Below are 15,406 nucleotides of genomic sequence, written 5' to 3'. Positions count from 1 at the left end.
GTCTGATTTCCAAGCATTGCTATTATTATTTCATCTTAGATAAAATAATGGTTATAAAGATTCTTTATCTGAGATATGACGATGAAAATATAAAATAAGCACTTCAGTATAAAATTGAGTATAGGTGTGATAAACATCATTCCATGTTTTAACCTGAAAACTGTGTGATATCATGGTCAGGTAACAAGCATTTTTTGAATATTCACTATGAGAAGTGGTAAGTTCCACATTTAAAAGCTTTGTTATCAGAATGCATGGGTTTTCAATCAGATTAATCTGGATAAACCAAACTGCCTCTGATCCTTACTAACTTTGTGATCTTTTCCTACGTACCTTGCTTGCCTTAGATTTATCATCTATGCAATGAGTGCAATCATTATAACTACTTCATAGCATGGATACTGCGCACAGTATGTGTTAAACACAAGAGGCTGTAGCACCAAATTACCTGTGTTTAAATCTTGCATCTGCTATTTAATAGTTGATCTTAGGCAAACTCAACTTCTTTCAAAATTAGATTTAGTTCTCTGAGCTGATGAGATACTGGGATTTAGATTTAAAGGATGAGACTTTCTTTGAATTGATGTAATTATAAGAGATACTCTTTTATATCTTGGGAGGGGGTGACTTTTTACTTGTGGGAGGGACATGATTAGGGGCCAGATGGGGGATTGTAGTAGGCAGAATTCTAAGATGAATCCAAGATTTCCACCTCCTGGTGTGCGTGCCCAATATAACTTGATATCCTTGAGTGTTTAAAAGTTTTTCTAATAAAATGTTTCAAAGTATCCTAGAAGGAAATGATTAGAGTTCCTTAACGTAAAATAAAACATCATTTTAAAAGGGTTTCTAGAGGCATGAAAGAATACTTTATAAGCATATTATTTTAGTGTCAATTACCCTTTTACTAGAACATATTTACTCATTTAATAATAGGACTAATAGAAGGTTGGTATAGAGGGGATTATAACAATGAGAACTTACCATGTGGTTGAAGCTGTATAGTTATTAATTTCATTATTCATAATGTAATCCTATGAAGAATAAGTACTATACCATTCCATAGTTTACAATTGAGGACATAGACACAAGAGGTTAAATAATTTGCTCAATGGTTAAGTGAGAATAGAACATAAAACTGTTCAAAAATAACAAACTATGTAATTATATAATCCCATTAAAAAGCAGAAGTTCATCTATATCTATATTCATATCTCCACCTATATATATCTATATATGTGCATTTTTTTCTATCTAGAAGAGGAACATAAGCCCCAAACATCTTATATACTACATAGATCATAGAACTATTATCTAGCTCAGGGGTGGGCAAACTTTTTGACTCAAGGGCCACAATGGGTTCTTAAACTGGACCGGAGGGCCGGAACAAAAGCATGGATGGAGTGTTTGTGTGAACTAATATAAATTCAAAGTAAACATCATTACATAAAAGGGTACGGTCTTTTTTTTTTTTTTTTTAGTTTTATTCATTTCAAACAGGCCGGATCCGGCCCACGGGCCATAGTTTGCCCACGGCTGATCTAGCTAGTATTAGTTATTTCAATGGCTGACTAATGGGGAGTGGGGATGAGAGGAAATCATTTTGAAAATTTAACCTTATTTCAGTAAGGATACAAGACAACTATTTTATGGGATATTATGAAAGTTCATCTGAAAAAGAATGGCCCATGTTTTAAAAAGAATGATGGATGCATTTCTAACAAGATATCTTAGAACAAGACATTATAGGCTATTGAAGATCTTGGTGAATTCAATGAAATAATAGGTTACATGTATAAAGAGATACAATATAAAGTTTGAAATGACCAGTCCTATAATATGTCTTCTATACTATGCTAAGTTCTTTGGATTTTAAGATTAGTAAAACATGGCCCTTAACCTCAAGGCAGGACATCTGCTTTTCTTCATTTACCATAAGTTAGTTGCATGTGACTCTTACTGTTATAACCTGAAGGTGTGTTAAATCATGAAGAAAATGATTTTTTCTGAGAACTCTGAGAGTTATAGTATAGAAGCAGATCGAGGAGTTTTGGGTGATTATACCCATTCCTTGTCTATGTTCATAAAAATGGGTGAAAACTCCCCAGATAATTCCAAATATAATTTTACATAAACATTTGTTCATACTATACCAACTAACCTCTTCTTTGACCAGTTCTCTTTTAAGTATACATCTAATGCAGGTGGTGCTAACTTGAAGGTCAATCAGGAAAATAGGGTGAGGGATCTGTCTTTTATGAAAATGTGCTGCCTTTGAGAATTTTTTTTGATAGGAAAAAGATGGCAGATCCCTGGATATCTGGAATCAGTAGCTTGCCAGAAACATTTCCAATCAAAAGCCAGAATAACCCATGAAGTCTGTTCTGATTACTGAAGATGTTGAACTAGTCCTAACTTCAAACAGTAGATATTTCCACACTTTAGTGCTATATGACAGCTCTATTCATTCCACAATGTCAAATTCTTTGGTTTTGGCCATTGGGTATTTATGCATTTCTGGCTGGGGAAGCAGAGAAGCCTAATTTGATTCTGGAGCCAAAAGTTTTCAGGCCCTGTTCCTTTGGAACTTGGACTGCAGAATTTTGGCACTGTATAAAGACTAGGACAGAGCAAGTAGTCACACATAACTAACTGACTCAACAGAGCATATTCAGGGAGAAAGATCATGCCTATACATGGATAACCATTCTCCAAGGCAGACTGACAACACCCTGAATTCAATCACCCTTGAATAAACACACAAGGAAAGCATGGCTTTAACATGCCTCCTGGCACTGCTCTCCAATGCTGTCTGATTGGTTTGCGTTCCATAGGCCAGGCTGCAGATACAGCCATTACTGTTGTTCTTACTTATGTCTGTCTGCTGTCTGCTAACAAGCATTCATATGCTTTGGATCATTAAAGTCACAACCTCCTATGCCAGTCTCTTCCTCTCCATGAGTTCGCTGTAGATTGGAATGAGAGAGGCTATTTCTGTTGCCTTTTCTTTCTATTAGGACCTCCAGTCAGGGTTATTTCTGAGGTCTGAATATTATAGCCTGCACCCTTGCCCCTATTGAGCATATAAATTGTCTTCCCATTAAGCTGGTTCTTTTTGCCTGATTTATTTCTATTGCTGCTGCTTGTGCCTTCTCAATGCAAGGCAAGTGATTTGTGCTGGAGCTGCAATAGACACAAAGTGCTGTAACTTAAGCTGTTTCCTGGTGCCATCGCTGTCTGCGAGAGGTCTGCTGTACTCACACCCATGCTACATTTCTTCTGACAGACTCCAGGTGGTGGGGATTTTCACAGTCCAACCCGTTTCAGTGTTAGAACTTGCCATTTGGAGCTCTGTGGATTCATCCCTCTCAGCTCACTGTTGGTAGCAGGCTGGGTACATTTGTATATCTACCTGTATGAGGCCACATGTGTCCACAGGTATAATCAAAGGTGGAGAAATACAACTTCCTCTTTTAGAGAAAGCACAGAGGACAGATATTGGAGAGAGAGAGAGAGAGAGAGAGAGAAAATTGTCACTTGTAGTATTATGCAGGCTGCCCATCTAAACCCATCATTGCCTGGCATCTACACACTAAGGGCAAGGATCCAGCCAACTTGTGAGTGGGCACCATGCCATCTGAGCAGATGGGCATAGAAGTCGGCAGCCAGTAGACCATGTATGTGCATCAACGGTGGGTGTTGAGGGCAGGATTCCCAGAGGAAAATGTCCTAACAGCTGTCTGGCCTGAGCCAACATACTTACGACCAAGGAAAAGTGCCATCCTTCAATCCTGCTGAGTTGGATTAACCTTCAGAACTAAATCTGCTTTTTCGGCAGCAGAAGGTGAGTTTGGGGGTCTATGAAAACCTCAAAGAATAACTGAGAAAGGAAACTGAAATGATACGATTATTAGATATTCACTAAAGATGCTGAGAGCATTTCCATGCATATTTTAAATATTTGACAAAAAGCCTGTTAATTCTTAGATAAAAAGTCATAGTTATTAAAAGTATTGCCTCTCACAATGCTTCTAGAATTGACCTTTGCACACAGACAGAGCATTTTCAATGAATCAAATAGTACATTTCCATGATAGGTGAGGAAAGGTATCAAAAGACTATAGAAATCTGATTGTGAATAAATATCTTTATCAAACTTTACATAATATGGATCAAGTTATTATATAATGGATTATACCTTTCCAAAGAAGAGAAAATTTTCTTCAGCTATTGAACATACACCTGAAGATATAACAAGGAAACTTGAAATTTCAATTTAAGCTCTTCTGGGACATGAAAGAGACTTTATATTTGAGACTGAAAATAAAACCTGATTCTAATTTGTTGAAACTTTCCAGATAGTTGAACTTCATGAAATTAGATATAAGGTTCTGCCCAACATAGCCAAATGATGAATTAACAATGATTTGTTTCATTTGGCTAAAATTAGACCATTTTAATAACTTAAACATTCAATAATTATTTATTTTCTATTTTGTTTTGTTCTGTGGTGCTTGTGCTTTTTGTGTGATAGCTTTCTTGGTATCAATTTCTGTTGTCTTAAATCTTTTATTTAAAAGATAACATGATTTTCAGTTGTGGAGGAAATGTCAGTTTGGCAAAAGTGTTATATTTTTTACTATCTAGTCTCTAAACTATTTTTTGGTAATATCAACAGAGGAAAATCTCTGTTGTAAAGCATAAAAGAGATGAATACACTATTTTAACTGATAATTTTAGTAACTTTTGCTATAGATCTAACAAATTACATGCTATCTTAGTTATAATAACATTATAAGTAGAATAAAATGTTTATGGGTCTATTTTGGCCTTGAGTTTCTTATTATACCAGTTTATAAATACATAACTAAATATAAATTAACCTACAGAGAAAGAAGGAAATAAATCTAAAAATTAAGACAATACATAAATGTACTTCAGATGAATTCCATATAAATAATACCTTTCAGTCTGAAAAAACTGTCTTGGAAAGTGAAAAAATGGGAGAAAGAGCGGGGCCTGGGAGAGAGAGAGAACTAAAGGAAATAGTATTTAGCAATAAATAAGGAAGTACACATAGATCATAATTAATTTTTCTTTAAAGAGGAAGTTATGTGGCAGTTTAATTTTCTTCTTAGAAGAACACAGTGGTTGGGACTAAATAAAGCAAGGGGAAAATATTAAGGAGTTAAAATCATTCCAGTAAGTGTTTCCCTTTGTCTGTCTGAAAGATGGGAAAATGTGGTTAAAGCTGAATTTAACTCAACTAGACTTCTCCAGGATTGAAAGACTGGTGAACACTACAGGTGACTCAGACACTGACCAAAGAATATTCAACATACTATGCTGCTGTAAAAAGGAAGGAACTCTTACCATTTGCAACGTCATGGATGGAACTGGAGAGCATTATGCTAAGTGAAATAAGCCAGTCAATAAAGGAAAAATACCACATGATCTCACTCATTCATGGACAATAGAGACCATTATAAACTTTTGAACAATAATAGATACAGAGGCAGAGCTGCCTCAAACAGATTGTCAAACTGCAGCGGGAAGGCCGGGGAGGGTTGGGGGGCAGGAGGTAGGGGGGTAAGAGATCAACTAAAGGACTTGTATGCATGCATATAAGCATAACCAATGGACATAAGACACGGGGTGATAGGGGATGCTAGGGGACTGTCTAGGGCGGGGGGATAAAATGGATACATATGTAATACCCTTTGTAATACTTTAAGCAATAAAAAAAAAAGAAAGAAAGAAAACCAAAAAGAGAAAGCTCTTTAAAAAAAACAAACAAACAAACAAAAAAAAAACAAACTAAAAAAAAAAAAAAGTCAATAAACTTTAATATGTCCCCAGAAGGTTTGCATATGTCCTCAGAAGGTTTACAGATATTTTCCTTTCATTTTCTGCAGGGACTAAAAGAGCTAAGAGAGAGTGTCAGATTTCTGATTGACAACATACAACTGAAAGAGGTTTATGGAAAAGCCAAAAATAAAAAAGAGGGACATTTGCGTTGGATGCCCACTATGGCAATTCGATGATATTGTGGGCAAAGGGAGGAGTAGAATATAAATCTTAAACACTATATGTGTGATACACTGATATGGAACAAAATAGAAGAATTTGGATTTTTATGATTTATATCTTTATCTCAATTAGGACTATGAAAGCTACATTTAGTTAGTGGTAGAGTAATTGTGAGACATGGATGACTTTACAGTGTCCACAAACAGATAAGACAGACAGGAAAAAACATGATAAGGTAATGTCCTTATATCTTAAATTTTTTTTCTCAACAGCAGTTACCTTCCACATAAACACGATTTTAAAAATATAGTCAGCACTTAGGTTTATGATTATTATTTCTAAACAACTAAATTGTTGTAAATACAAAAAATATTGGCCATGTTTCCACATAAAACAAACTAACAAAAACTTCACTGATATCTCTTAATTTCTGATTGTGATAGCTTTAAGAAATATAATTTTGCAAAACAAATGAAAATCTGAACATAAGAATTGGAATACACCAAAAAAGAGAGAGGGTGGGGGGAGAGAGAGAGAGAGAGAGAGAGAGAGAGAGAGAGAGAGAGAGAGAGAGAGAAACTTTTGAGAACCATAAAGATAAAAACTAAACTTAGCCACAAATTTATTTCTGTTTTTTATCTAAGTATCCAGGGAGGTTGGTAATGGGAGGTATGCCTCAGAAAATGTATGTGTCTGTGAAAATGTTGGAACAAACTAATGCTTTTATTCAAGTGATTTTATTTCAATTTTAAGCCACAAGATATAAACTTTCATCAAAAATGGTAATCTATTTAAAAACAGAGCTATGTGGAATTTTTCATGTTTATGTATAACTTTCACAGTAGACCCTCCTACACCAGAAAAATAAAATGCCCAAATTGTGTTATTTTTACAGTTTTTAATATATCAAGTACTATTTCCACCCATCAGTTTCATATCCTTTAAGTAGATAAAAATGAAAAAGGAATGGAAGAAAAAATGAAGATACTTTGAAAAAGTGACTTTTTAATTCTTTTTTTCTTGAAAGGAAAGATATCTGGAAAACTTAATTATCATGCATATTATAATAAGAGCAAAAAGGAACTTAAAGGAAAATTTGCATTGAACACTCTGAGTACTCCATTTTTCTGCTTTGCTTTGCACAAAGCTAAAGTACTTGAGAATGAGCAGGGAAGTAGAAGGAGAAAGAGTGGTGGGTGATAATAAAGCAGGAAAAACTCATAGATTTGATCTAAAAATGTTGCAGTGATATGTTAACCTGATATTGAGTAAAAAAAAGCCAAATCAGCCCTAGCTGGTTGGCTCAGTGGATAGAGTGTTGGCCTACGGACTTGAAGGGTCCTGGGTTTGATTCCGGTCAAGGGCACATGCCCTGGTTATGGGCTCCATCCCAGGGAGGCCCAAGCAGGAGACAGCCCAGTGATGATTCTCTCTCATTATTGATGTTTCTCTCTTTCTCGCCCTCTTCCTTCCTTTCTGAAATCAATAAAAATATATTTTAAAAAATAAGTAAAATACATATCTTTTTAAAAAAAGACAAATCAGAAGACATTTGTATTTAATTTCCCCCCAATGATAGCTACAAATCATTTCTATTTACTGAACACAATAAATCAATAGGAAGATAGCATCATTAAAAATAAAAAGAAGATGAGTTCTGACATTTTTTTTCACCTGAGAAGGAAAGGTTGTCATCAACTCAAGTACTTACTATGAAAATTCAGTTACTTAAAATGCAGAACACTGTGATAGAAAAGCAGTGTAAGACATAACCATGTCACCTCTAAAGAGAGAAACTTTAAATTATTAAGGCTTCTTTTTGCTAAAGTACTGGAGATCTCTCAAATAGGAACTCGGAAACAATGTTGAAACCAACATTTTATAATTTGAATATAAGAATTAGCAAGCAAAAATAGGCTGTGAACACAAATATGTGGTAGATATACATACATGTCTACTTAATGTTTAGAGGAAGGACCTGTATAATATTTCAGAACATTTGGAAACAAAAAAAGTTCCACAAACCATATTGTCAGGCTTCCTCAGAAGAAATGCTTCTGGAATTCAAGGAGAAAATAATCCTATCTAATAATAGACAAACATGGTAATTGACCATACCTTCGCTACGCCTCCCATTGGCTAGTCAGCACAATATGCAAATTAACTGCCAACAAAGATGGCGGATAATTTGCATACTGCAGGCAGGGCGGGACAGCGCCATCCTGCCTGGCCCACCGCCATCTGGGCCTGCTATTTGCGACCATGGGCGGTGGGGCGGGACAGCACCATCCCGCCTGTCCTGCCGCCATCCGGGCCTGCTATCTGTGACCCGGGGTGGCAGGCGTCCGTGTGCCCGACCCGACTCGGGGCGGCTGGGCAGGGCAGCAGCGATCGGCTGGCCCAGCCGGGCGTCCCGTGTGTGACCCAACCCAGGGCAGCCAGGCGGGGCAGCAGCGATAGGCCGGCCGGGCCAGCCCGCCCTGGTGTCCCGTGTGCCACCTGACTCGGAGCGGCCAGGCGGGGCAGCCCCAATCGACTGGCCTGCCCTGGCATCCCATGTGCCACCCGACCCGGGGCAGCACCCCAACCCCCGGATCAGCCCTGCCATGTGCGTGACCCAGGGAGGCGGGGCAGGCACCGAGGGATCGGGCCTGCCATCTGCCACCTGGGGAGCGGGCCTAAGCCAGCAGGTGCTTATCTCCCGAGGGGTCCCAGACTGTGAGAGGGCACAAGTGGGGCTGAGGGACACCCCCCCAACCTCCCCTCCCCTGCCAGTGCACAAATTTTTGTGCACTGGGCCTCTAGTGTATTTAAATAAAGTTATATCAAGCTACTGTTAATATTATTACTGTTATTCAAGTTTTCCAAATTCAGGGATTAATTAATGATTCCTACAAAAGTGAAAGCACCTAAGATCACACAATGGATCACACTTCTGCCCACATCCAGAAGAAATTTGCTGAACAAAATGTAGGTTTTTGATATCAGATACATTTAGAAGTTATGAGATTCTGGAGAAAAACGTAGGACCATCCAAAATAAAATACTCTCTTTGCAATACTAGTAGTAGAGATGTTTTATAATTTTAACAAAGAAAGTGCATTTTGAGCACCTACTATTAGAAATGACCAGCAAATGAGTGTACTATACATGAGGTGTTGACTGGCTAAATTGAATGGTTTATAAGGACATGTAATGTCTTAAATGGGAATGTTTCTCAAGAATGTGCCACATAATGATTTGATAAATTACCAGATAGCAGTAATAAGTTATTTATAAATATATAAATTCTATAATATTTTCATATATATTCATATATTCTTTGAATCAGACTTCAATCAAAACTTGGTTGACCTCAAGTTTCTTTATAATTATTTCAGTTAAGTATATCATCATGTACAGACAGCTCTCTTAAAACATCCTAATTTTCCTGATATCCATGCAAGACAACTGAACAATTTGGATCCAGAATTTCCTAAATCATAAGTCTCAGTCAGCATAATCTGATTTGGGATAATAACATATTTCTGTGCCTAATGCTTCACTGAGAAGAGCAGTAAAGCAAAAGACAGGTGATGAAATTTCTTCTGCACTCCCCTCTCTCCCCCCCATCTTCATAACCAGGTTGAACATGATAGATTGGCTAGCTTATTGATTTAGGAATTATCAGCAATATTACTTCCCCTAAAGGAATATCAAGATGATTTATAACAGATTTGAAACCTGATTTCTAGCTTCCTGTGTAACTATGTACAAATTTATAAGTTAGACTCTCTTCAAATTCCTATCTCAGATATCTATTTATGTACGCAGGGATTTCAACTTTATAGTTCCCTAAGCATTTAATGCCTGTCTTTATACATATACATTTATATTGTTGGAGAAATAATAAATTGAAATCAAATATTGCACTTTATTGAGGGCTTAAATCCATGTTAAAATATTACCCATATTTATCACTAACTGTGGTTTTTTTAGAGTTACTTAAAACAATCTGTGTCTGTATTTCTAACACTTATGAAAAGAGGGTAATATAACTGACCTCTTAAGGTTTGGATGAGAATAATATATATTAATGAATGCAAAACACTTAGACTAGTGCCTGGCAAATAATAAGTACTCAAGAAATGATAGCAGACAATATTATCATATCATTTATCAATTTGAATTTTGTTTATACCATGGAACTAATGGTTTCCTTCAAGGGTGAAATGTGTGTGCTCAATAACTGGTTATTTCTGTTTCAATTTCTTCTCATTAAAATTTGTTTACCAAACTTCAGTCATGCACTTATTATGTTTGTGGTTTTTTTCCAGATTTCATATAGTTAAATAACTATGTCAATGAAAAATATTTTATCATTAATATATGTCATCATTTTTTCTCCTAAACCTCAAGACATAGACATCTTCCTAGGTTCAAAATGAAGAACATAGACCCCACAACTTGTAGGAAGTTACATGGTAGACAGAGAATGTGGAATATGAAATATTGCAGCCAACCATCTTTGAGTACACATTTTATTCAAATTAGTCAGTCTCAAAAGATTTACTTCCTATGTTATATTTAATTTATTTACCTTCTTGAATGAATCTGAATATGGTTGTTTTGTACACTCACTAATTTATATTCTTTGAAATCATTTGTAGCTTTTTAAAAGGAAAAATATAATAGCATTAAATGTCAATACTTTTGCAGATATCCCGACACAGAAGGAATCATTCACAGCATGTCTTGAACGATGTTATTCCTCCATTGGAACAATTGGTAAGTGATTCCTTCACTCCAAGACTGTATTCTTTACCTACTGCTACAAAGTGAATTTACCCCAAAACTCAGCAACTTAAAACAGCACACATTATTACCTCATGTTTTTGTGAGTCAGGAACCTAGCAGAGTCCCCTACCTCAGAAGATCTCAAAAGGTTACAATCAGAGTTTGAGCCAGAATTGGGGTCACATCTGAAGGCTTGGCTCATGTACATGGTTATTGGCGGGTTCAGGTCCTCCCGGGCTGTTGGTCAGAGAACTCTCAGTCACCTGCCACATGGGTTTCTCCAGCAGGACAGCTTGCTTTTTCAAAGCACACAGCAAGCTGAGCAGGCAAGAGAGTCTACTAACAAGACAGAAGTCAAAATCTCTTGTAATCTAACGGTGGAAATGATATCCTCTCAACTTTGCCACATTCTTTTGGTCAGAAGCAAATTATTAAATGGAGTCTACACTCAAGGGGAAGGAATTACATAAGGCTGTGAATTGTAGGAATCAGAGACTGTGGGGGCCTATGGCACATTTTAACAGTTTTTTAAGGAAAAATTCATCTCTTACTATTAGATTCTATGTCTACCAGAGTAGGTTTTTGTTTTTCACTTTTATTTATTGTCCAAATGACTAGAAAAGTTCATGCAACATTAAAAACAATAAATGAATGAAAAAGATATTTAAAAAATATATGTCCACATTTCTGATATATTTTGATGCTTTTTCTGTTAATGACCTCATTTTTGATAAATACAGTGCCCTTTTTCTTCATGCTCATACTTCTTGCTCTATTTCACATTGGTCAACATGCTACCAATCTATTGGCTCACAGGATGCTACACAGTGATGACTTTATTCCTATTTATCTCCTGCTATTCCATTACTGTTAACTTTGGGATTTCTAATTTTTAACACTAAAATATGTATTTTCTTGGTTTAGTCATATTTTCTTTTGCTTTGCATGTTCTAGATCTCTCGACTTCACTCTAGCAGTCTAGCTAATGCCTCCATTACTCTCCTCTGGTTTAGAATAAAAATTCCTTTTAAGAATTGTCTACCTTTACTCTTGTTAATTTCTCCCCTCTTTATCTCTTGAACCAACTCCATTTAGGCTTTTATCCCAACAACTCACCCTCTATCAAGGTCATCAGTTGCTTTCATTTTGCTTAAATTCATCCCTAAAGTTTCAAGTTTTCTCCTTAGTAAACCTACCTGAATATTAAACCCAATTGATAACTCTCTTTTTTGGAGACAATATTTTCTTCACTTGGCTAGTAAACTGCTTTCCAGTACTGTATATTGTGACATTTTCACATATGTTTAACATACATCTCAAATTGAACATATCCTAAACTGATTCTGATTTTCTCCTACACCTAATGTTCTCCATTTTATAATGTGCTAATATTATTTTCCAGATGCTTCTGTCAAAACTCATAAAGTCATCTTTGACTTCTTTGTTTCTCTTACAAGATAAACTTAAACATCAAATAACCCTGTTAGCTCTATCTTTAAAATCAGTTCACTTCTCATCACTGATGTGCCCACTTTCATCCTTGCTCTCTACTTTTTATTTTCAACACAACAGCCAAAGTGACCTTATTAAGGTACAAGTTACATTATGTCACTCCTTGTCTCAAATTCCTCTGGCTTCCCATAACTCCTAGGGTAAAAGCTGAACAACATCCAGTGGTTGATCTGATCCTACTGGTCCCAGCCAGCCAGTTAGCCTCATCATTTTCTTCTTTCTCCCAGCTCATTCTGCTCCAGCCAAACTGACCACCTTACTTCTTCCACAGGGCCATTAAAACTGTTTTATCCTCTGCCTGATATAAAATAATTCATTTGATGCCTAGAAATTTATAAGGCTTATTACTTCATTTGCTTTGTATCTCGATTCAAATATTACCTTTTATTTATTTAAGTTCTCTCTCTCTCTCTCTCTCTCTCTCTCTCTCTCTCTCTCTATATATATATATATATATATATATATATATATATATATTATTGATTTTTTACAGAGAGGAAGGGAGAGGGATAGAGAGTCAGAGACATCAATGAGAGAGAAACATCAATCAGCTGCCCCCTGCACACTCCCCACTGGGGATGTGCCCGCAACCAAGGTACATGCCCTTGACCGGAATCAAACACGGGACACTTCAGTCCACAGGCCGACGCTCTATCCACTGAGCCAAACTGGCCAGGGCAAGTTCTCTATTTTTTAAAAAAATATTTTTATTGATTTCAGAGAGGAAAGGAGAGGGAGAGAGAGAGAGAGAGAGAGAGAAACATCAGTGATGAGAGAGAATCATTGATCAGCTGCCTCCTGCACGCCCCCTACTGGGCATCGAGCCCACAACCCAGGCATGTGCCCTTGATTAGAATCGAACCTGGGACCCTTCAGTCCACAGGCCAACACTGTATCCACTGAGCCAAACCAGCTAGGGCTAAGTTCTCTATTTTTTAAAGTATTACATAAGTTCTCCTTTTTCCCCCATTGACCTCTCCCCGGCCGCTCCCACCCCCGAGCACATGCCCTCACCCCCCCTACTGTCTGTGTCCATTGGTTATGCTCACATGCATGCATATAAATCCTTTGGTTGATCTCTTGCCCCCATCTCCTGCCTTCCCTCTTAGGTTGGTCTGTCATACTTCTATGTCTCTGGTTCTATTATTTTTCATCAGTTTATGTTGTTCATTATATTTCACAAAGGAGTGAGATCATGTGATATTTATTCTCCTACTGGCTTATTTAGCTTAGCATAATGCTCTCCAGGTCCATCCATGCTGTTGCAAATGATAAATTCCACCTTTTAAGGTAGGTGTTTCCTAATCTCTCTTAAAAACAAGCAAACAATCCCTCCTCACCATTTCCATTTACAATCCTTTTCTCTGACCCTAATTTAATGTTCCCCATAGAACTTACAAACATGTAGCATACTATAATTTTTTTGTTTTTTATCTCAGAATATTCTATGAGAGCAAGGGTACTGTCTCCTATTTTCATAACTCTGTTTCCATTATTATAACAATTGCTATTACATGGAAGATCTCAGCAAATATATGTTAAATGAGTACACAAATGAGACAGTTAATGGCTTTGGTTTTTACTTCCAGGCCTACATAATACACAGGTCTATCCTCGTACATTCTCTTCATTTTCTCATCCTATATCTTGAAGTTCGAATTAATCATTTGTTCTGGTATGTCTCTGTGTCATCTCAGAAGTGAAATCTCCCAAGCTGATTCCCCTTCGCACTGAGCTCATCTGCATTAGTAGTAAACGTTTATCTAGGCTTAGAACACATTTTCTTTGGCTCCTTTATTTTCTCTATGACCTTTCAGCATTTTCTGAAGCAGTTTCTTCACAATGGATGTGGTGCCCACATTTTTCTTAATGTGTACAGGCAAACACTTGCCCAGACCTCCCAATGCCTCTGATCTCAATTCCTCTACTGTCCCCTGTACCCAGTGCTACACAAGATCATTGCCCTCCCACACCAACCTTCTTTAAACAGTACCTTTATTATTTCATTCTTCTTGTCAAAACATTCAACAGCTTCCTATATTCTATAACACTAAGTCTATAGACCTCTTTCATGGTCCCCGATTTACCTTATTTATTACCTACTCCCAAATACATACCCTTAGGCCAGCAATAGTAACATGATTAAGACTTGGCTCTTACTCTGAAGGAGCTTAAATTTTCTGTAACAATTATTTCTTCATCCCAGCACTCTTTTGTTGTTCACTCTTATTTCATGGGTAATAGGCTTGTTTCATGGCTAGACTATAAATGTTTTGAAGTTAGGGGTCATGACTTCTATTTTCTTTCTTATATAATACTTCACTTTATATTGCTTTTGACACCAGTTTTTGTTCAAAAAAGACATGCTTGTCAATTGATTTAATATTAAGATATTAAAGGTTTATTAAATATTGTTGATTTCAAATATTAATGAATATATGACTGCTTTTCATGGTGAAAGCCAATTTTTCAATGTAATTACATGTAACAGTATCTTATTTTAATAATTAATTACTCAGATATCAACTAAGATAACATTTCCCCACCATTTTCCCCCTCCACCTCACACCTACCCCACAACTCTTATTTATGAATCACTCCATCATGATGGGCAATGCCAGAATAGCCACCAATTCCCCCAAACAGCAAATTCTGATTACTTTTTAACTACTATGATTTACACCAAGACTTGAATTATCCCAGAATCTATGAAGTCTTCTTTACATCTGACTAATCTAACTTATATATGTATATGTATATTTGACCTAGATCTACATATTTTTCCACAAATCTGGCATCTTCCTTACTTCCAGCCCTATAATTCTCCTGCTTTCCCTCATGCCCCAGTGTTGCTTCTGAAGTCATGCACAGGTTTTGGCAGTAGTTTCCCTTGGCAGTAACTACCAGAATGAGCTACCACAAATGAGATAACATACATTAAAACTGTTTATAAAGTAATAAAATCCTTTAAGTTGGTGTTATTACTCATTATTTTCATGATGTCGATTTTTGAGATTATTTATGTCCAACATTTGGTGCTATATAAATCTTACTTTTTTCATCTCTTATATTCAGAACATTGTTGAAC

The 15,406-nt window shown here is 36.5% G+C and overlaps 1 protein-coding gene across 1 annotated transcript in view; it reads left to right on the top strand.

Moving 5' to 3' along the window:
• The window catches only part of ARHGAP15 (Rho GTPase activating protein 15), a 677,426-nt gene that overhangs the window by 72,876 nt on the left and 589,144 nt on the right, over positions 1-15,406 (top strand). The window contains exon 3 of the mRNA XM_059704560.1: positions 10,729-10,797. Within this exon, the coding sequence (XP_059560543.1) occupies positions 10,729-10,797 (69 nt within the window). The remainder of the gene's footprint in view (positions 1-10,728; positions 10,798-15,406) is intronic.

This window comes from Myotis daubentonii, chromosome 7 (assembly GCF_963259705.1).
Source record: "Myotis daubentonii chromosome 7, mMyoDau2.1, whole genome shotgun sequence".
In the NCBI taxonomy this organism is placed as follows: domain Eukaryota; kingdom Metazoa; phylum Chordata; class Mammalia; order Chiroptera; family Vespertilionidae; genus Myotis; species Myotis daubentonii.
The sequence above is the reverse complement of the archived record's forward strand: the minus strand, read 5'-3'. Positions and strand labels throughout refer to the sequence as shown.